The sequence below is a fragment of the Pyrus communis genome, chromosome 9, assembly GCF_041283825.1.
Source record: "Pyrus communis isolate YQ-2024b chromosome 9, ASM4128382v1, whole genome shotgun sequence".
Taxonomy (NCBI): Eukaryota; Viridiplantae; Streptophyta; class Magnoliopsida; order Rosales; family Rosaceae; genus Pyrus; species Pyrus communis.
The window spans coordinates 1,076,783-1,097,904 of record NC_142573.1 but is presented as its reverse complement, the minus strand read 5'-3'; the positions used below and the strand labels follow the sequence as shown (position 1 = coordinate 1,097,904).

The window sequence follows — 21,122 nt, the reverse complement described above, 5'->3', positions numbered from 1 at the left end:
TCATCTATTAGAGTACAACAATGATCATTTTGAGAACGCAGTTTATGAGAGGAGTCGGTTTTTCGGCACTGAATTCTTCGAACATGTAGAATGTGTGATCCTAGATCGAGGTTTGGTGAACTAACTGGTTGCCCCTCTAGTTGAAGTACTAAGCTTTTTCGTTGCCTAGTTTTACACCTTCTGAATATCCCCAAAGGAAATTTTGTTATACTTGACATATGTCAGATCGTTATTGGGCCACTCGTTAAGAACCTGATAAAATATCGCTTTCTAGATCTAGACATTAGGCATAATAATTTCTTGCATGACCCATTAACTCAACATGAAACGGCACGACCCATTAACAAATCAAGTCACCATCAGAGCATATGTTAAGAAACAGTTAAGATAATGAACATGACATGAAACAATACGACTTGTTAAGATAACAGATATAACACAATACGACATGAACACGACAGACACGACCTGTTTGTCAAGCCGAATACATGAAACGGTTGATATTGGCTAAAGCATTAACTTCACCTCACCACCTCATCTGCTTTGCTTGTTTGCTACATGAAAATTACTGACCCACCTTGTTTGTTTCATTGAATGCACCTCCTCGAACCACATATTTCCTTGTCCATCACATTATTAACCAACCCTAACCCAAAGAAAATAAAATCCAACTACTCAACCCAAACACCATTATCTCATATCCCTCACAGTTTCCATCCAACTCCAAACAACATTTGAAGTTATCTCCAATGACCTCTTCTTCTTCTTCCTCCAGGCTCCCTGCATACCAAAGACTCACACACGACGAGGATCTCGATGATGACGAGTTCGATTTCGAAAAGAACAGAGTGGTGGTGAGGTCAAGGACAAAAAATGCTACTACTAGTTGGTGCAGGTTTAGACCGTTCAGAAGGGTTCACTTTCGGAGGAGATCGTTCAAGCTCAGAGTTCCGAGCCTGAGGAGGTTGTTGTTCTTGAGGAGGAGGGTGAAGGTGATTTCTGCTCTGTATGCAAAGGTGGTGAGGAGGTTCAAGGAAGGGCAGTCGCACTTTGGTGATCTCTTTGCTGGCAACTATTTGTTCTTGCAGGTCAACCCTTCCTCGTTGAAGGCCCTTCACAACAAGGGCACTACTACTCAGCATTCCCTTCAGTTCAGCAAACCCTATGCCGTCCCAAGCAAAAACATTGCTTAATCCATTCGGTCATACGCCCCTCAAGGCCGACAATGGCACCACCTACGCCCTCTCAGGGTCGGCGATGAGACCACCTGCATCCTTTCAGGACCGATAATGGCACCACCTGCATCTCCTCAGGACCGGCTTTATTTTTAATGTTAACGAGTTTTCTAGCTTTTTTTGGTCACAAATATCGCTTGTATTTTATGTGTAATGCTCACAAGCACATAATAATATAATAATATAATCAAATTCGTATGTATTATGCAAATTTGAGTTATGCTAGTTAATTAAAACAGTGCACTACTAAATTAAAGAGTGTGATCAATCATTTACGCTTATTTAAGGTTGAATCTTGCTCAAGAAATTTACAATATCGCTTCTGATCACTTTGATCTTACTTTCCCCAGTCACCACACCCAACTCATAAATTTTCCATAAACTAATTATTGACAATAAAATATAAAGATTATTACATAAAAATTTTGGGCCGTACCAACTACCAAGTGTCATAATACAAATTATTAGATACTTGAAAAAAATTCCAACCACTAATATTATGACATTTGGTGCATCGAGCTGTATTCCCGATATGAACAAAATGGGACATTGGCACGTTGCAATTTGCAATTGGGACTTAATAACAAACAACAACTCAATTAAATGAATGAAAATAACTGGTAACATACTTTTGACCAAACAGAAATAAATATGGAAGGGAGTTGGCAGCTGGGAGTTGCAAGTCACATATAAATATTATGCTTTGCTATCACTTATATCAGTGTAGGGTTATCAGTAATGACGATGTTCAACTTCATCCATCAATTCATAAACTTATCAAATCTCCAAAAACGAAACAATTCTATCATAATCTCACATCAGTTAATTGTGCAATATCAGGATTAAGATCATAGCTTCGTTGGCTGAGACGTGACATGACTAATTAGATATGTTTTATATTATTTAGAGGCTTGCTGAGTTATTTGGTCCGTAGAGTATATTCGTTCATTTGCATCAAGTTCGAATCTCATATTACTAACAATTGTTTTTGTCAAAGTTAAACCATATGTTTAGTGAGCTAACATAGTCAGAGTAGACTTAATTTGGACAATGTTTTAACATGAAGTGACTTAATTACAAGTTTCTTTATATAGAAGCAATGGAATCAATAGGAGTGGACTAAGTTGAAATTCTCTTTGGATTTCATTGTCTAGAGTCTAAGAATCAGAAACACTCAAATTGAATCCGATTATCTCTGTTAGCTTATTTAACTCGCCTACCTCAAACAAACCAAATGCCTTAATCTCCTTCTCTTGAACCATTTGAATTTCCAGGTTCTTAAACTACGGACAGTGAGGTCCAGAAAAAATAAATCTAGATCAAAATAAACTAATGGTGGTTTTGAAATCCGATCCGAATTGGAAGTCTTAGTATGCAAACTAAGTGGTCAGCGTCTGATCAAATCATTACCGACGGTATTAAGCTCGAAACCGAATCAAAAACCCTAACCTTGTGGGGTCCTCAGCCACCAAATGGACCTCTTGAGATCAGTGTTTGGGCTTCATAGACCACGACAAAATTACAGGCTTTATAATACATGGGCCCATTTAAATGTAGTCCTTAAAAAGCCCACATGGTAAAATCGCATGAAAACGGTGCGTTTCATCTGTTCAAGCCAGCGAACGAGAGAAACGCAGGCAAAAACGAAGGAAGCAGAAAGGAAAGAGGGTTTGGGAGAGTTTTGGGGGTTTAGAAACAGATAAACTCGCCACTCTCACTCACTGAGTCGCACAGCGAGTCAACCACAGAGCAAACCATGAGAATCCTCCAATCCATTACTAGTAATCCAAAGCTTCAGAGCTCTGATTTTCCATTAATTTTTTGAAATTTTGGGGACAAAATGTTTATACTGAATCATGCCGCTGCAGGTCAGTGTCGGCCGGCGCTGCGAGCTCTGGGACGGCGGTACTTTGCGGCGGCGGCGACGACAGAGGAATACGCGAAGAGGAACTACGCCAACAACGTGTCGGAGTACAACAGCGTGTTCAATTCCCTCACTGCTCAGAGGAAGCATTTCCTGCTGAGGGATGCGTATGAGGATATGATGCTCGACGGCGTCCAGCCTGACCAGGACAGCTTCCGGTCGCTCATACTGGGCACCCTCAAAGGCTCGAGCTTGCAGGACGCTTTCTTCTTCGCTGACCAGATGAAATCCATGGGCTTGGCCCCTGATGTATGTCATTTGTTTAAATTTGTATCGGCATTTTTGTTTCGTTATTTCGGAAAATGCGAGTGTGTGTGTGTGGATGTTGAATCGATTGCGTTGTTGTAGGTTAATATGTACAACATATTGATCACATTGTGTGGGAAGTGCAAGCACTCTGATCAAGCGATTCAGGTGCGGGTTTTTACTGCCACTTGTAAGATTCCTTCTATATTGTACAATGTACATGGATGTATAGTATACATTGCATTTTAAGCGGATACCGGCTAAATTCTGTTGGATTGTTCACCGAACATCTGGCCGTTAAACATAGCAAATGTATGCCGTAAAGTGATGTACTCTAGGTTTTTTGCTGTTTATAGCCCAGTCCGATCATTAACAAGGGAATGTGGGTATGTCACTATGTCTTGATGTGATATATTTTAACAGATTTTGGAAGACATGAAGAACTATGAAGTGTCACCCAAGGTACAGACCTACATGTGTCTGCTCAATGCGTGCGCAGCTACTGGCCGATTAGATCGAGTGTATGTTTCTTCTTTTATGCTCTGGTTTTCTGTGCTTGTTTCGTTATTCCAAATGTTGATTTTGTGCCTCATGCGGTTAATTCTGCATTACATTGTTGATGCAGGTATGCAATTGTCCGTGACATGACTGCTGCTGGTCTTGGGCTAAACAGGTTCTGCTACGCTGGACTTGTAACTGCACTTAGGAACAAAACCCCTTTACCAGATGATTTCGGCACCAAAGTAATTATTTAATCGTTTTCTCCTCTGGTTTGAAGTAAGCCTTTATTTTGTTTCTGTTCAAAGCTCTTATATTCTCCATTTGCACTAAGATTATAGAGTTTGTTGAGCGATCAAAAGAGTGGTCATCGGTTGAAGGATCAAGTATGACTGCTGAAAATGTGATGATGGGTGTGACGGAAGAAGAGTTGTATAATATGCCAACTGCTGAATATTCTCATAGGGGTGGGTTTCTGAATAGGCAACTAACCGTTTATCATGCTGCGTTCCATGCTTGCGCAGACCTCAGGAATGTAGAGGTAATGTCTCACATCTCTATTATCTTATCTCAACACCACTAAAGAAACCATTGTATCTTGTTTGCTTGCAGGGTCTTTTTCTTGGTTTGTTGATATTGTACTTTCAATCTTTTGTTATTGGGCAATATCCATATCTACCTAACAACATACCACTCTATGCATGGATGTGGCACTACATGGTTCATAAGTTTTATGACCATGAGAGGCTCTCATGATTCATACTCCCTACCATTATTTAGTTTTTTCTTTCATTATGTTATGAATCAAACTATGAAGAAATGCTGTATGGTTTGAACAATACAACCATAAATTAAGTTGCCTAATAAGATTCCCTTCTCTTTTCCCTTTGCCATAAAAGTTTGATTCTTATGTCTTCACTTCTGTTAATTATGCTAGGTGATGGAAACTCTTCAGGAGATGCTAGCGAAGGAAGGAAAAAGTCCCGATCTGTTTATTGTGTTGCAAATAATGAGGTAAGTAACCTTTTATTACAAAATTTTATTAAATGCACTACATGTTTAAGATTGTATTGTCTTGCTTGTGCGTTAATGTAACCTCAATTGGTTCTGTTGTGTCCGTTTGTCTTCACTGCTAATTTTTTTATTCAGGTGTTATCTACACTCAGGGGACATTGACCATGGTGTTCAAACTTTTGAAGACTATATGAAGTCAGGAAAGCCTCCTGTAGTAGAACTATATACAGTGAGTTAGGCAACAAACACAATTCTTTTGTCATGAAACATCACTTTCTTTTCATATATGGACACTGGTCCTTTGATTATGTGTTGTGGAAAAAACTCAAAAGTGAGAATAATGTTCTTGGTTTAAGAGAATCTGATTTATTGCTTCATTGACTAGCTTACGTAGAAACCATTTTTATCAGTTTTTCTCATGTTTTTGTTTAAAATCCAAAACATAATTGTGCCAGGAACAAGTATAATTGGTTCAGTTTGTCCTATTTAATATGTAACGTCGAAATATGTGGCTGGCTAGTTGTTTGTTCTTAATCTTTTCTTATTATAACGTATTGTATCCTGATGCTTTGTTTTAGCATCTCTGCCACACAAAACGATAATATTTTTTTTTTTTTTCACTTAATGTGTTATTAGTCTTTTTATCATTCAGATGCATACCCTAATTTACGCTGAACTATGTTTCTGTAGACGCTTGTGGAGGGAGCCATGATTGGATATACTCCCAAGGGAATGAAAATTGCCGAAGAGACACTGGTATGGTTGTTCTATTGTAGCTTCTAATTCTTAAATCAAGTTTTTGATATTTCAAATCACGGCCTTAGTCAAAATCATTTTAAGTTTTTCATGTTCCAATGCAGGTGAATATGAATTCCCGGAGCTTCTTCTTAAGTCCAAAAATGGGGAGTGACCTTCTCCTTCAAGCTGCTGGTGACGAGGTGCACAACTTAAAAAAGTTATCTCTAGTTGCTATATTGCTATAAAGAATTGAGAGAATTCTTCACCTGTCCTGGGTCTATGCATTTTGTATTAGTTTCGATTGTCTTACTATAAATATTTTGTGCTCTTTTTTGCAGACTGGAGGTTATAGTGTTGCCAACTATATCTGGGACCTGATGGAAGCGCGTAAAATAGTTCCTCAATTCCTTTCGGTAGAAGCATATTACAAGGGATTAAAAGTGAGTCTCTGGCCTTACGATGTATTAATATAAGTCCTAATAATCGGACTCAGTGCGTCATCTTTGTGGTTTTTGACAATTGTTTCCTTCATTTCTGTGTCTGAAATGGCAGAAACGTGAGATTCCTGAAGATGATCCACGACTGCAACATGTTACGAGGACATACAATGACCTTCGCGCCAGAAGGGGCCCTGGACAAGCTATTAGATAAACAATGACGAAAGTTGCTCCGAGGAGGAGCTATTTCATGGACTTCTACTTGTAGTGACATTATTGCTGCTTCAAAGGAAATGAGACAGCGTTTTGTCCTGGTATCGGAGGCTTGGGATACCATACGGCATACGCTGGGTTACATCTTTTTGAAGTTTGTTTACCAAAACGGTGATCTAAGTTTAGTTGTTAATTTTTTCTGGATGCGTTAAGGATGTGAATAACGAATGTTTTTTTCTTCCTGCAAGTTTACTTACTACCCGTGAATGGGAAATTGACTAGTAATAATTCGGCTGAAAACTCATTTAGCACTAGAATTTAAAGGTATTCCCAGTTTAGATTTATTCCTCTTTACTTGTAAATTGGAATTATCAAGTTCGATTTTCACAACTGACGAATCTGATGTCAAATTATTATGGTTGACTTATTTTGTGTCTTAACTCAATTCTCTTACCCTAAAAACTACAAATTTGAGCTATTTGCCGGAGCGGCGACCATGTAGTGATATATGTTACAACACATGTATCTGTGTTAATATTATCTGCACTTTAACCTCGTAACATGTTAACACGTGAATTACTAGTATCACAAAGTAACATTCTTTTTAGGAAGCAAACAATTTCATCCCTTGAGCAAAGCCCGAACCTTATATTTTGGGCTCCTTGAGCAAAGCCTGAACCTAATGTTTGGGCCCTTTGGGCAGCAGAAAGAAGCCCATCAAATATAGAGAGAAGCGAAACGGTGCGTGTCATGAGTAAACTCAAGAAGCCATCTTTGTAGGAAGACAGTGAGAGACTCACCGAGCAGCAGAGCAAGAGCTCCACCGCCGTCGAACCGCCGCACTCTGCTTCTGGTAATCTACGAACCCTAATTCCATAACTCAATAATCACAGATATTTAACCTTCCTTTTTAATACATAATTATTAATCCAGAAAATCTCAGTTCGATCTCTGATTTTCTTATTAATTTTCCATGTTTTGGGTTTTTTTTTTTTTTTTTTTTTTTTTTTTCAGCTTTGAATTCAGCGTTTTAGGGTTTAAGGGAATAGAATTGGGGCTGGATATTGGGAATGGAAATCGAGAGAAAGAAGAAAAGGAAGAAATCGATGAAGGAAGGCGGGAAGGATGAGAAGCGGCGAGGGGTTTGCTATTTGGGTCGGATTCCGCCGCGCATGGATCCGTCGACGCTTCGTCAGATGCTCTCTCAGCACGGAGAGATACAGAGGCTTTATCTTGCACCTCAAGCTTCTTCCGGTCATGTTCAAATCAAAGCTGGTAAATTTCAGAGGCAAAATTTTTCAGAAGGGTATGTCTTAAAAAGCATTAAATCGTTAATCTTTATCGAAAGAGTTTGGTTTTCCGGAAGGGTATGTCGGAAAATCGCTAATTATCGCAAATGCAGGTGGGTTGAATTTTCTGACAAAAGGGTTGCTAAGAGAGTTGCTAATATGTTAAATGGTGAACAGATAGGTAATCATGTAAAGTTAAAAGTATTTTGCTTAGAGGATTTTACTTGTTGCAGCTTGATTATATGGATGCTTTCTTCGATACAAAATTTATACCGCCTGCTTGTTTGGTTGTGTTTAGGTGGGAAGAAGAGGTCGTCTTTCTACTATGATCTTTGGAATATCAAGTACTTGAGTAAATTCAAGTGGGATAATCTTACCGAAGAGATTGGTGCGGACTCTTAACGATTGTGTTTTTGTTGCTTCTTGTCGTTGTGCTTCGTTATTGTTACTTGCTTCTTGATTCGGCAATGTTTGATTGCAGCTTACAAGAAAGCCACTCGGGAGCAAAAACTAGCTTTAGAAATTTCTGCTGCTAAGAAGGAGCGTGATTTCTATCTCACTAAAGTTGAGAAGTCCCGTGCTTTGAATGCCATAGATGAAAGATTGAAGAAGGTAGTTTTCGTGTATTCTATGAAGAGTGTTCACTTGACAGAAAAAGTAGGCCAGGAATATGTTTTAGTGCAGCTGTCTCGAATTTCTATTGACGTCGTTTTGCCTTCCTCTACATAGCTAGACTATATAATAAGTCCCTTTACACAACCTGTTTCATCTTCTCTAACAGAGGCAAAGGGTCGAAGAAGATTCAGGGAGCAATCCGGATCTCTCTGATAGGCAGCCGGAACATCAGGTAATTCGCCGGTTCCGACAGAAGAAACCTGTTGCAAATAATGCTGCAAAAACCAAACCTCGGCTTTCTGGAGATGTACTGTCAGTGGTAAGCATCGTTTTATTGGTTGGCTACCATATGTTATTTCTTGATCCGTTACTTAATCCTTGCTGTTGCCCGTATAAGTTATCTGTTGGTTGACTGCTGTATGTTATTTCGCGATCCGTTTGCAGGTATTTGGTGGTTCTTAGTGCTCAAAATTCTCATGAATTGGCATACCTCAACCGGAAGAGCTGTAAAGGCGCAGGACATCATTTGTAGTTGAATCTTGTGTCTCTGCTTTGAGTTGTATTGTTCCAGTTTTCAGTGATTAGGGCAAACTGCCATCTCCATTTGGTTTCGACCGGATCACAAAATCGCGTCATAGAAACCGTGCGAAAAATACTTGTATCTGTATTTACTTATCTGCTTCATTACTTTTCAGTTGAGCTTTGTTAACTGGTCAAACAAATCACACTGTTGAGAAATATTTCAGCATTTAAAACGGCGAAACCCCGAAAAGAAAATGAAATCGATCCAAAAACTCTATACATTCAATGTTTTTCACAAAGTAGCAGCATCACAGTTGAGAGAGTATGTCCAAAGTACAGATGAATTGCACAAACGGAGTGAATACAGAGTCTATTTCTGTTCTAATCAGCTGCAACATCCGCCTCTCTGAGCAACCATTCCGCCCGAGCCTGATTGACCCTGGGGCCGGCCATATCCAACCTTGATGCCGGATGACTGCAAGCATCACAAAAACATTCATTTTCATTCTTCAGATAGAAGCTACGAGGCCGAAGTTTATACGATCGGATAATCCGGTAAGCTAGTTATGGTTAACGAGATCACGTAATGCAAGCAGACTCAAAACGAAAGTTCATGCATTGCGTCCCGACTCCTTTAGCTACCGTTTCCCACAATAAATGACTCGACATTTACCTCATTAGATACGTCGAATACGCCTTCCTGAATATTCTGAAGAATCTTTGCAGCAGTCTTTATGAAGGCCTGAAAAGTATGTTACTCAATGAGTTTAAACATTGTAAATTAAAATAGAGTACGGGTTTGAACTGGTTGAGTTACATCACCTCCTCGACGTTTTGTGCCGTCCTTGCAGATGCCTCCAAGAATAAAAGCCCATTCTCCTTTGCAAATTGCTCTCCTTCCTCTTTGCTGACAGCTCTTCGGTGCGACAGATCACACTTGTTCCCTATGAGCATGATCGTCATGTTAGGATTTGCATGCTGCCGGGCATCCTCCAGCCAGCTCGCAAGATGATTAAATGTCTCCCTCCTGGGAAACAAAACAACTTTAATCACTTCCTATCTCTGGTTGAATTGGGGAAAATATACATATGCATCAGTAGGGCTCTGTTAATCCGAACTGGACACCACGGCTACAAAAATGCCACTCCCTTCCATAAAAAGGAGGAATACTAGGGCCAAAAGAGCATTTAAAAGGATCTGTCAATTGGAAAAACTTGCAAATATATACCATAAGATGTGTACAGTAGCCCATTTTTAATTTTCGCAACATGAAGCCTAATATAAAATGAAAACTGCGGAGATTTATGCAGAATGTTAAATAGAGAAAGATGCACTACAACTTATTAGGCATATATCTCTGAAGAATCGTGAGTTCAGTATGTGATTCATATGCATCACTGACGTAATATCCACTCGGACCAGACACACACAGAGCTACACAAAGTTGAAAAACATACAAAACGCACACCCACCCACCTGGTTATGTCATAGACCAGAAGCGCTCCAGCTGCTCCTCTGTAGTAAGACCTAGTGATCGATCTGAAAGATTCTTGCCCAGCCTGAAATGCAAAACCGAGGATCCTTGCTTAAGAAGTTAAGAATATTCACAGTACTCCTAAGAAACAGCAACGAATACTGGAATTAAATACATAAGGCGCAACTTCTCGAACACGTCTTAGCAAATACAATTTCGTAAGAGACTAAAACCAACACAATGCGCAAAAGAAAACTAAATACCAATAGCATACATAAAGAATCAGCCTTATGCCTACCCAACAAGCCACAAATAACAACAACAACAACCAATCTTTATCCCACTAAGTGGGGTTGGCTGTATGAATCCTAGAACCCTCGGTTTTGCGCCATGTCTACCGTTAGCAGTAAGAAGATGAAACCTTTTCATCATTGCAAACCCGAATAAGACCGGGCCAATCGAAAATTCTAAAACTTCGATATGTTGTCGTCAAGTTACAGGCACATACAAGTAAAATTTACGGAACGGCAAATTCAGATTGGTACAAAACCATAAACCCAATTCACCACGAAAATTCTATTTTCTCAGTAGCCAAACAGAAAACAAAAAGGGAAGTACATGTAACTTACGGTGTCCCAAATCTGGAGCTTGATAGGACGACCATCGATGGTGACCATTCGAGCTCCGAACTCGACACCGATGGTAAGATCATGCACAGGCTGGAACCTCTTATCCGTGAATTGCAACAGCAAGCAAGACTTTCCGACACCTACAAATCCAAACCCAAAACCCAATTGCTTTAAAACCTCAATTCTCAAACCAAACAAACAAAAAAAATCAAGAAAAATCAGAAAGCTATGGATTGAAGGAATTGAGACCTGTGTCGCCGATGATGATGTACTTGAAGAGGTAGTCGTAAGACATGGTTTAGTATCGGAGGGAGAACTGAGAAGAAGGAGGGGACAGTTCTCTCTTCTCCTCGCTGTCTTTGCCTTTTTGCTGGTTCTGTATTTTCTGGTTTTTGCCCGCCTGATTACTGTTTTGTTCTCTTCTCTATTATTATTTTTATTTGTTATTTATTATTTTATTAAGTAAGTTTCAACTAAATCACCGACATCTGGAGTCGTAAGAATTTGGATATACCTCAAATGACTAGATTCTTAATTAATAAGTTGACTTATTGTAGTGTTCTTAAGCCCGACTATATCGTATTCATCGTATTCGTGTCGCTTTTGTGTCATAATAATTATTCGTATCAAATTTGTTATCTTAAGAATTTCTTAACAGTTGACGCTATAATGATCTGATTCTTAAATTGTAACGGTCATGCAAGAAATTATCGTACCTAATATCTAACTCTGGCAAATGATATATTACTAGGTTGTTAACAAGTAACTTGATAACCACATAACTCGTTAGCGAATTTTTCACTAATAACTCAATAAAAAATCCAACTCATCGATGGTTTAATATAAAATTTGTTATTTTCGTGTCGTTTCATATCGAGTTAAAAGAGACATTATGAGTCCTAACTATATGACCAGTGCTACCCTCCCATACCGGCTTTTTGATCAGTTCGGATTATCAAGAAGCCTGGTAAGGTCGTAAAAAGAGGTAAAAATGTAGAACAATTAAGATCCAAACGAAAAGATTGCTCGCATTCTTATCCTCAAAGATTCAGCCAAAAGCACGTTATCTAATAATTTGCAAAATACGGAAAGTTATAACATCTGTTAAAGACCAACCTAAAAGTCTGGATAACGCTAATAATTCTTAACAAATTCACAAAGTGATTGCGATGTATTTCGAGATCAATCCCAATGGATGGAGAAAAACATAACAAGTTGGGATGAAGTAGCTGAGGTTTTACACTGGAAACTGAATTACGACATGAACAATCACATGATCCTTGTGAAGTGGTGGTTTCACTCTTCCATTGCATCGCCTCCTTCAATCACCTCCGCCTTCTTAGTCAACGGAGTGATCTTTGTGAAGAGAACCTCTGCAACAAAAGAAAACACAACAGATTCAGAAAACATTTCACTCACTTCATATGCAGTTTTGACTAAACCTAGTTATCTGGACATGTGTGCGCGGGGCGCTCACATCACATAACAGCTGTAAACCAGAACTTTCACAATGCACTGCTTATGGAGAGGCACAAAATTTCTCATATATGACAGGAAAGATGAATGATGCTTAAGTTTATGATGTGCAAGACAAGAATGGCATAAAGGTGAGCGACAATTTGTCGTTGAATGATTAGAAAGCCAAGTGAAAGAAGTGTGTTGTTTACCAGTCTTCTTGGTAAACTTATAGCCTTCTGCACTGACATAGGTACGAGGGGTGGGCACCAAGTGGTTCCTCAAGTATTCCTTGTGTCCCTGAGCCAACAAAAATGCACAAAATAAAACGAAATTAATACCCTCTTCTTTTCCCATTGAAAACTGTAAATAACGATGAGAAACAACAAACCTTAGTTATTACACAAACATCAACATTGCTTCCACTTCCCAAGTCATTGAAAATTCCAGAGCATATTGCTTCAGTTACAAGCTTTATGCCTTCATCCCTCTGCATCAAAGTAAAAACATTAATCAGAAATTCAAATGGGGATGTCACCGACTCACTACTAATCGCATAATAGAATACTAATGAAGGTAGTCAAGTATCTGTATCCATGGATAGTACCATTCAATGAAGATAAATTTTCAATTCGTACGATGCTAACTTACAGTCATGCCTTCTTTGTACTTGGACTCAAACATGGCCATTGCGGCAAGAGAACCAGAACCCATTGTAGCAAATGGCAGTGTGTCGGTTGATCCATGGGGATATATCTGCAATTTGAAGCATTGGAGTTGGCATCATATTATTGTGCAATCCCAAAAAGAGAACCATTGTCACATCTAAAAATTTAAATCAAGAAATAACTTACAGTATGCAGATGGGGTCCAGTGACATCAACACCCCCGAGCACCAAAGCAGCTGACACATGACCTTGGTAACTGGATAATAAAGATGGGAGTTAAAATCAAACTGTGCTTAAATTTAAGGAATATAAGTTAGTCCTGCAATTTCTAAACTGAGAAGCGATAACACTGTACTTGAAAAGGTGTTTCTTGAGCAAGGTCAAGGCTGTCACAACCCGAGATTCACGACCAGTATGGTAGCGATGCAGTTGCAGCTGTGAGCTCACCATATCTAGAGATGCACATTCAACAGAGCACAAAAATGAGCTGCTACTACACAGACAGCCACAAGCATTACCAATGTAAACAACAATCCTGACTTACCTGTTACAGCCTCTGTATCAGCAGCAGTTCCAGCTCCGCAGCAATAGATATTAGGTGCCATATAATGGATCTTTTCACAGTTCTTATCACACACAATGGGTCCTTCAGTTGCCCTTGTATCAGCTCCAAGAATGACACCATCCTGAAGAATGAATTAAAAAGGAATCATAAAAAATTTGACCTATATTTGAGTGGCAAAATTTCTAATTAAACAGTGGAAAGCAGTTGTACCTTAAAAATCAAACCAACAATGGTGGTCCCTGTCTTCCTATAAGATGGCTGCTGAACTCCCTTCTTTGCAAGCATGTCATTTCTTCGACAAAGATCAAAACTGAACCCACCCTTGGGAACATCTGCCGCTACCTGAGACATCTTTTGTTTTCTTTTTTAGTTTCAATCAAACCTGAAAAATCAATATCGCATCAAAATTCACTCTAAAACCACCCAACAATTTTGGATTCTATAATTCTCCTTAACATGTATTTACCCATATAATTTAGTAAAGAACTGTTCTTCCAAACCCCAAAGCCAGTCACAAACAATATCATGGAAAAAAGTATATACATAAAACGCGTTACCAGAACTTAGAATTTAACACGCGACAATAAGGCAAAAAAAAAAACGATTCTATTTCCAGAAAAGCTCTTGCAGTAACTACATAACGATGTGATCCAAAGAGAGAAAAAAAGGGTACACAAACGCGTCTAATACAATGTTATGATTCTAGAACATCCCATTTTGTGAACTATTGAGAACCAAATCTATGTAGTACATGGACCAGCACCATAAGATAATGACCAACAAACAAATCATAAAATCACAAAAAGCCCATAATTTTCAGAATCAAATCCTACCCAAATCCAGAATCAAACCCAAAAAAAGCCTTTACGATTCACAAACTAATCAAATCATAATACTTTCTCTCGCGGATTTAATCAAACAGGTTGCAGTCAACATCACAAACACAATCCCTAAACTTTTTCAACAAACCTCCCCTTCAAGCATCACACCCACATCAAAACATACCTCACAGAATCAGATCTTCTTCGTTCGATTAAATAACACCCAATTTTTTTTAAAAAGCTCTAATCTTCTACGATATAGAAAAACAAAAGGGCAACAATTTACCAAAAGTAAAAAACCCAAATTTGAAATTTTGCTTACTTGTCTGCTCTCGGGTGATGAATGCTTGATCTGCAAAGAAGCAATTCGATTTGGGGAAGAAAATCGGGTGTTCGAATCCGAAGGGTTTATGTGGGAGAAGAACTGGGACTGTGAATTGGCACAAAACGAGAGAGAAAGTGAGGTGGGGGTAGACTTGAATGAGAAGAAACCGACATGTCGTTAGCCAGTCCTTGGTGCATAATTATGGAACCGATCCCCTCCAGATCCAAAGGAACTGAACCCTATAATCAAATAATCCGAAATATTGAAATTTAATCAAACGGCTACAACTATTATAACTTTTAGAGGGTCTTTCTGTTTGTAGCCGTTTGATCAAATTTCAATGGTTCGGATCATTTGATGTGTAAGTTCAGTTCCTTTGGATACGAAGAAGATCCGGTTCCTATAATTACCGACATGTACTAGAAATACATCTCGGTATAATAAATGTAATAATATAATTGGTTGGAAATTCTAATATTTCAACCACTTGTGTGCCTATCCATTCCAGTTGGAATTCTTTCTTTTGCAGTTTATATTAGTTTAAAAAGGCATTTGTATTGTAATTTTGATTGATGAATGATGAACCAAAAGATGAATGAATCTAACGGCCAAAAAAATAATAATGATTACCATGACACTGCCTTGTGTGAGATACTACTCTACATTTTGAAATGGCATTGGGCAAGGCAAAAGAAAATGCAGTTTTCAGAATAGAGAACATATAACAAAATCATGAACATGTTTTTCTAAAAGCATTTTTAATTTTTTGAAAGTATTTCTAAAATAACATATATAACGCCCATGAAAATATTTCATGCTCTTTGCTTCAATTTACCATTAAGGGAGTGGAACTCGGATATCTTTTCCACATTGGAAAGAAAAATACCACTAAATTAAGATCTAACGTAAAATATTTACTGGCTAAGCATAGACATTATACTTTGGTCAATATACATAGACGTTGTAACAAAAACTATCATCTTCATGTTCTTCAAATATATTTTTTGTGCAAAATCTTTTATAATTCATATTTAAAAACTTGAAATCAACAATATAAAATCTAAATTTGAAGATATTTGAATTTACCAGTTATTACTCAAATAAAGTAACATATAAAGAAAAAACTCAAAGGAAAAAATAAAATAAAAAAGCAATAAATAATAAATAAATTGAAATAGAGAAAGATTAGTACCACGCTACCGATCCTCACCTAGTCGTGCCTCTAGTGTGACATCCCACATCGTCCAGGGGAGTGATCCTTAAATGTATATTCTCATCCCTACCTAGCACGAGGCCTTTTGGGAGCTCACTGGCTTCGGGTTCCATCGGAACTCCGAAGTTAAGCGAGAAGGGGGCTAGAGCAATCCCATGATGGGTGACCCACTGGGAAGTTGCTCGTGAGTTCCCAAAAACAAAACCGTGAGGGAATGGTAAGCCCAAAGCGGACAATATCGTGCTACGGTGGTGGAGTCGGGCCCGGGATGTGGTCCCGCCCGGGCCGGGATGTGACATCTAGCATCATAGTGCTCGTGAGGGAATGGTAAGCCCAAAGCGGACAATATCGTGCTACGGTGGTGGGGTCGGGCCCGGGATGTGGTCCCGCCTAGGCCGGGATGTGACATCTAGCATCATAGTGCTCTTCTCCTTGAATATTCAATAACTTCATAATGATCCTTTAGATATCTTTTCAATTAAGGGAAGAGAATTCAGATGTCATTTCCACATTGGAAAGAAAATACCACTAAACTAAGACCTATAGTACAATATTTACTGGCCATACATTGACATTATATTTTGGTCAATATATATAGTACTAAAGCAGTTACCACTGTCCTCCTTTAGTACTATGTTAAAATTGCGTGTGTGGTAATTTGATCTTTTACATCTTATTCTTTATTCTTTATTTGGAATTTTTTAAATTAAATTGTTTTATTTTATAATTCTAATTTGGAAGGGGTATTTTGAGAATAGTGATTTGGTGTGCTTCCTTTATATATATATAGATGAAAAAATTAGGTAAAATGTGTAATCACTTGTGTAATGTATATTATATTTGTATCCAAAGGAAAAAAGAAACTTTAATTCTTATTGAATATCAAATGAAATTACATAATTATATCCTTCAAAAGAAAATGATCATTTTATACCACATGATCATTTTCTTCTCAAAGTCAATGAAACCCTAGTGGATTTGATAAGCTGCAGCAGCTGGTTCAATCTCTAAGAGCAGCTTTAGCGTGTGCTGGAATCCGAGGGACTGGCGAGTGAACAAGGCCAGAGAGCCCGAGCAATCAAGACCAACGTGTGCTGGCAAGGGAGCTCGAGCAGGCTCGAGCGAGAGGCCGGTGGAGAGTTGCTAACCTGAGAGCCTGGAGTGGGTTTGATGCAAGGCTGACGTCGCCCTCACATCAGCCACGTTTTTTCTTCTGTTTTGCCTTGGCGTTCGTTGGATCTCAACCCACAAACTTGCCGGAGTTTGCTCCGAGGACGTGACCAAAAACTGGGCAAGGTTTCAGAGAAATTGCAGGGGGTTAAACCTCTGGTTTCAAACTGGAAAAACACCACAAATCTTGTACCAAGCAACATTAAGACATAATGAAACAAGATTTGCATAGAGAACCTCACCTGGGTTCGAGTTTCAGATCTTGAAGCTCTCGGCTTCAATAGTGGATTACACCGTGATAGTCAGATGACGCATGCAACGGTATAGCAAGGATCCTTTAGTCCCAAAGATTAAGGTTTCATGGTTTTGGAGTTTGATTTGTTTAATTTTCGAAAAGGAAAGTGAGTGAGAGCTCTCGGAGCTCTAGAGAGAGAGAGAGAGAGAGAGAGAGAGAGAGAGAGGAACTTCAGAGAAAAATGGAGAGAAGTGAGAAAGATGAGTGGAAAGAGAGGGAGTGACGTGAGGGAGTGGAGAGGTGCACGGGAAATTCCAAGCACAATATTATTTTATTTATCTGTTGTTAGGGCTATTCAAGTGTAGGGGGTGGAGATGTAAAAGGCAATTACTCTTCATTAAAGGCAATTGCTGTTCACTAGTTGAATTAAATAGTGGATAGCCCGGGGGGACCTTTCCCACGGTGGAACTGCTCTAACAGCAAACCTCTCCTGAATTGCACATAAGGGTAAGCAAGTGGGCATTCATCTGGTTTTGTTTTCCATCTGGTAATTCATGCAGTAGAGAAATTGAATTTCAAATATTAATTGGAATTAGTTAAAAATATATGGATTGATTAGGAAATTATGTTAACACAATTAATTAACTTGAGTAATTAATAAGTAAGTAATTACCTATAACTAAGAACAAGATGATGAAGGAAGAATGCAATCACTACTTTTGCAACTTCAGATCCAGGACGAAGCTTTACTCCACCACCAAACGCCATAATCTTTTTGTTCATTTCTTTACAATTGTCCTGCATATTATGTGCATGCCATATACATTATATATCAGAAGAATCTATATACTGTACACAAAACATACAGTCCATCTCCAAGGATCAAACTCTGTTGCATTCTCATGAAGATCGGAATCCAAATGCGCCCCGGTGAAGATTGGAAGAACCTTCCATCCGGATGGTATGACGAATTCTGCGCCACAATCTGTTAATTAACACAATACATTAATAATGATGGTATATGGGATTAATTAATCAATAGGAAGCCTAAATAACCTTCAAATTTGATGTCTACGAGAGCTTTCCTGTACACAAATTTGACTACATTCCCACATCTCATAGCTTCATATATAACCTGCATATCATAAACCCTTGATTTGTTCACATGTACACATTTAATTGAGTAATTAATCATAACAAGCTGACGGCAGAATATATCATCACTTGAAAAAAATATATATGATGTACTTACATGGTTGGTAAAATTCATTTTCTTGTAATCTTCCCAAGTTAAGAACTCTCCATCCCTTTTGTTTTCCCTTATCGTTTGGTGTTCTTCCTGCAGAGATTTCGGACAAGAAATGTTAAGGCGCATGGCTAAGAAAGTTATATATGCAAGCAAGTAGAGAGGTAGAGAGGTAGAGAATTAGAGATAGAATTACAGTTACCTTTAATTTGTGGAAAGCAAGTGGATCATGGCCAAGAAAGTAGACAATCAACGACATAAGAGTAGCGGTAGTCTCGTAGCCTCCTAGCATGATGTCCAATACAATGCTCACTATTTCTTCGTCTGATAGGTTTTGTTTCGACAGGATAACGTCTAAGAAGTCTTCTTCTTCTCTTTCTCTAAGCAGCCCTCCATTGCTACTGATGTTCCCTTTTCTTCTCTCTTCCATGATCCCTCTAACAGTGGAAGAAAGCCTTGCTCTAGCCTGAATAGAAGAGGTGCATGATATGAAGATCGGAGAGCCATCCACCTTCAATTAACTAACTAGAGTACACAGCATGAGATGTTTATGTTGTCAATTTACAAATCTAAACCCTCGATCATTTTTGTTTTCTTTTGAATTCATGATTTAAATTCACAGTATGACAAAATAAGTGTGCAACGTAAATTTTGATAAAAGAACTTCCCATATATGTACACACAAAATATTTAATATGTACACACACACACACACACACATTTTGTAATTACCTTGACAGCCTTGGCATAAACGGTTCCAGGAATATTAAATGGGAGAGAAACAAAGCCTGTCATGAAGGTTTCAAAGTCTTCTAAAATCCTTGAGGCTAAAGGCTCTTCTGGTTTAACACTCATTAAGGTTCTTCACCATAAGACGGAGCGAAAACTGTTTGTCGAAACACAAAAGGCAGGCAGGCAGGCAGAGATATCAAACTTGAAATGTATATTATCTAAAGAGGGAATGAGAGCGTGTTGCAAGAAAAAATCACCAATAGCCATGGACTTTTGGTGGCACAAGATGAGGCGGCTAATTACAAGTATTATGAATGCCTAATAATCAACATACACCGGTACATGATTATCAGTGAGACACCTCATCGTGTGCCACTGATGTCAGTGACTATTAATAATGTTTTCTTGCGGTTACTCGCACATACAGCTTTAGCTTGTTCGAAGAAGGAGACTTGTTTGCAGCCATTCCATGACCCCATCATTGAGATTGACAGCTTCTGAACCAAGTCAAGGAAATCGGGGGACGACATGGACACAGAGATGAAGCTGACAGCAATACTTCTTAACTTTCTATGAAGGTTGCCGGAGACGGTGAGTAACGAATGTTTTCCAACGATGCCGTGAATGGACTTGGGGTAGCTGGCTTGGAATAGCTTGTCCTTGTTCTGAAGAACGAACATGTTGAGCTCAAGGTCACAAGAAACTATGGTTGGTGAACCAAATAGATGCGATTTGAAAACCTTCCCATATCTGCTAAAATATCCAAGATGGTGGATCATATGATCAGTGAAACTACATATATATAGGCAACTGACAAAGTTCATCGTTTGTATTAACCAAACGCATTAGTAGTACATAAATGAACGAAATGAACTTATAGCAATGCCCTTGAACTTATGACATTCTAATTTGTTCTAGAGCGTGCCAATTTTCCCCCAAATGCCAAATTTATCACGTTTTCTGTTAGTTTTCCTCATTTGGATCGAAAAGGACAACCCTCGACTTGATGGGAAATTGATATATATAAAGGTAACGTACAAATTGGCACGCTTTAACAGATTAGAAAGCCTCATAACCAAATTGAAAGTTCACGAGGCAAATCGAAATAGTCAACTATTATATTCAGGGGGCATCGCTAAAACTTTCCCTAATTGATGATCACCTAGAGCAATGTTGTTGCAAGAAGGTTCCGACAGAGTTCGAAGAATGAGGCTTAAGGAAGCCAAGGGTCTCCCCAAGCAAGGGCCATCCCATGCTTCCAAGAGGTAAGTTTTTAGCTGGATTTTCATGTGCTGCAAAGATTTTGAGAAGAATATAAGAAACTGTCGGTAATCCTATTCCTAGCAAGAGAGAAAGTAATGAAATTGGGGATAGCAAAACCATATTGTTTGACCTGTGAGTCCACCCTCCTTCACAGACACACATATATATAGCAGTACCTTCATTTCACTCAGGCCCTGTGTCTTATAATTTAAAACCATATTAATTAGTGCCCAAATCCAATAGTATCTGTTTTCCAGATCTTTATTTAACTATGTTTCTGAAAATGAAGTGGGAATTAAAACAGGGTAATCTGTGTTGTACTTTTATATTTAATTTCAAATCCAAATATTATCTGTCTCTACTATTTTCTTTGAAACCTACTGATCAATATGAACTATATATAAATATTAGAAGAGAGCTTTGGCTATCAAATAAAGACAATTAGTTATGAACTTTAGGAAAATAGACACATATAAATATATATATATATATATATAGAGAGAGAGAGAGAGAGAGAGAGAGAGAGAGAGAGAGAGTACGCTGGCACATAGTAAGTCCATCTTAAAATCTTCATAAACTCCAAAGTATTTGCCCC

The 21,122-nt window shown here is 38.5% G+C and overlaps 4 protein-coding genes and 1 pseudogene across 5 annotated transcripts; 2 read left to right on the top strand and 3 right to left on the bottom strand.

Annotated features, from left to right (window-relative positions):
• Window positions 1-2,823: 2,823 nt before the first annotated feature.
• On the top strand, window positions 2,824-6,732 carry LOC137740186 (pentatricopeptide repeat-containing protein At4g35850, mitochondrial). Of its 2 annotated transcripts, XM_068480011.2 has the most exons (12): window positions 2,824-3,016; window positions 3,104-3,408; window positions 3,508-3,573; window positions 3,829-3,926; window positions 4,031-4,148; window positions 4,238-4,444; window positions 4,841-4,917; window positions 5,053-5,146; window positions 5,608-5,673; window positions 5,778-5,855; window positions 5,994-6,095; window positions 6,208-6,732. In XM_068480011.2, exons 1-12 carry the CDS (start codon window positions 2,992-2,994, stop codon window positions 6,304-6,306), a joined length of 1,335 nt encoding a protein of 444 aa, XP_068336112.2. In that variant the 5' UTR covers window positions 2,824-2,991; the 3' UTR covers window positions 6,307-6,732. The 2 variants fall into 2 exon arrangements, with proteins under 2 accessions (XP_068336112.2, XP_088556530.1); XM_088700404.1 differs by lacking the exon at window positions 2,824-3,016 and having other exon boundaries at window positions 3,076-3,408.
• A 286-nt stretch (window positions 6,733-7,018) lies between these two features.
• LOC148693986 (pre-rRNA-processing protein esf2-like) lies at window positions 7,019-8,903 on the top strand. The gene is made up of 7 exons (XM_088699954.1): window positions 7,019-7,158; window positions 7,320-7,611; window positions 7,708-7,775; window positions 7,893-7,982; window positions 8,076-8,206; window positions 8,376-8,528; window positions 8,654-8,903. Exons 2-7 carry the CDS (start codon window positions 7,376-7,378, stop codon window positions 8,669-8,671), a joined length of 696 nt encoding a protein of 231 aa, XP_088556080.1. The 5' UTR covers window positions 7,019-7,158; window positions 7,320-7,375; the 3' UTR covers window positions 8,672-8,903.
• A 78-nt stretch (window positions 8,904-8,981) lies between these two features.
• On the bottom strand, window positions 8,982-11,265 carry LOC137740111 (ras-related protein RABB1b). Its single transcript, XM_068479919.2, has 6 exons — window positions 11,084-11,265; window positions 10,835-10,974; window positions 10,208-10,290; window positions 9,554-9,758; window positions 9,405-9,473; window positions 8,982-9,206 (listed from the first exon to the last, which is right to left on the bottom strand). Exons 1-6 carry the CDS (start codon window positions 11,127-11,129, stop codon window positions 9,117-9,119), a joined length of 633 nt encoding a protein of 210 aa, XP_068336020.2. The 5' UTR covers window positions 11,130-11,265; the 3' UTR covers window positions 8,982-9,116.
• Window positions 11,266-11,881: 616 nt separating this feature from the next.
• On the bottom strand, window positions 11,882-14,884 carry LOC137739068 (proteasome subunit beta type-7-B). Its single transcript, XM_068478550.2, has 9 exons — window positions 14,666-14,884; window positions 13,733-13,904; window positions 13,502-13,643; window positions 13,313-13,409; window positions 13,144-13,213; window positions 12,941-13,045; window positions 12,681-12,779; window positions 12,502-12,589; window positions 11,882-12,207 (listed from the first exon to the last, which is right to left on the bottom strand). The coding sequence occupies exons 2-9, from the start codon at window positions 13,871-13,873 to the stop codon at window positions 12,131-12,133; spliced, it is 819 nt and encodes a 272-aa protein (XP_068334651.1). The 5' UTR covers window positions 13,874-13,904; window positions 14,666-14,884; the 3' UTR covers window positions 11,882-12,130.
• A 2,828-nt stretch (window positions 14,885-17,712) lies between these two features.
• On the bottom strand, window positions 17,713-20,647 carry LOC137738860 (cytochrome P450 724B1-like; annotated as a pseudogene).
• Window positions 20,648-21,122: the final 475 nt, after the last annotated feature.

Bases quoted from the DNA above. Each gene is read 5' to 3' on its own strand.
- LOC137740186 (XM_088700404.1), top strand. From the start codon at position 3,076: ATGTTTATACTGAATCATGCCGCTGCAGGTCAGTGTCGGCCGGCGCTG. The intron at 4,445-4,840 runs GTAATGTCTCAC...TAATTATGCTAG, and splicing joins CAGACCTCAGGAATGTAGAG to GTGATGGAAACTCTTCAGGA. The intron at 6,096-6,207 runs GTGAGTCTCTGG...CTGAAATGGCAG, and splicing joins CATATTACAAGGGATTAAAA to AAACGTGAGATTCCTGAAGA.
- LOC148693986 (XM_088699954.1), top strand. From the start codon at position 7,376: ATGGAAATCGAGAGAAAGAAGAAAAGGAAGAAATCGATGAAGGAAGGC. The intron at 7,612-7,707 runs GTATGTCTTAAA...TCGCAAATGCAG, and splicing joins AGGCAAAATTTTTCAGAAGG to GTGGGTTGAATTTTCTGACA. The intron at 8,207-8,375 runs GTAGTTTTCGTG...CTTCTCTAACAG, and splicing joins TAGATGAAAGATTGAAGAAG to AGGCAAAGGGTCGAAGAAGA.
- LOC137740111 (XM_068479919.2), bottom strand. From the start codon at position 11,129: ATGTCTTACGACTACCTCTTCAAGTACATCATCATCGGCGACACAG. The intron at 10,975-11,083 runs GTCTCAATTCCT...TTGGATTTGTAG, and splicing joins CATCATCATCGGCGACACAG to GTGTCGGAAAGTCTTGCTTG. The intron at 9,474-9,553 runs GTGATGTAACTC...CATACTTTTCAG, and splicing joins CGGCACAAAACGTCGAGGAG to GCCTTCATAAAGACTGCTGC.
- LOC137739068 (XM_068478550.2), bottom strand. From the start codon at position 13,873: ATGTCTCAGGTAGCGGCAGATGTTCCCAAGGGTGGGTTCAGTTTTGAT. The intron at 13,410-13,501 runs GTAAGTCAGGAT...GTGCATCTCTAG, and splicing joins TGATACAGAGGCTGTAACAG to ATATGGTGAGCTCACAGCTG. The intron at 12,208-12,501 runs GTAAACAACACA...CTTTTGTTGCAG, and splicing joins TAAGTTTACCAAGAAGACTG to AGGTTCTCTTCACAAAGATC.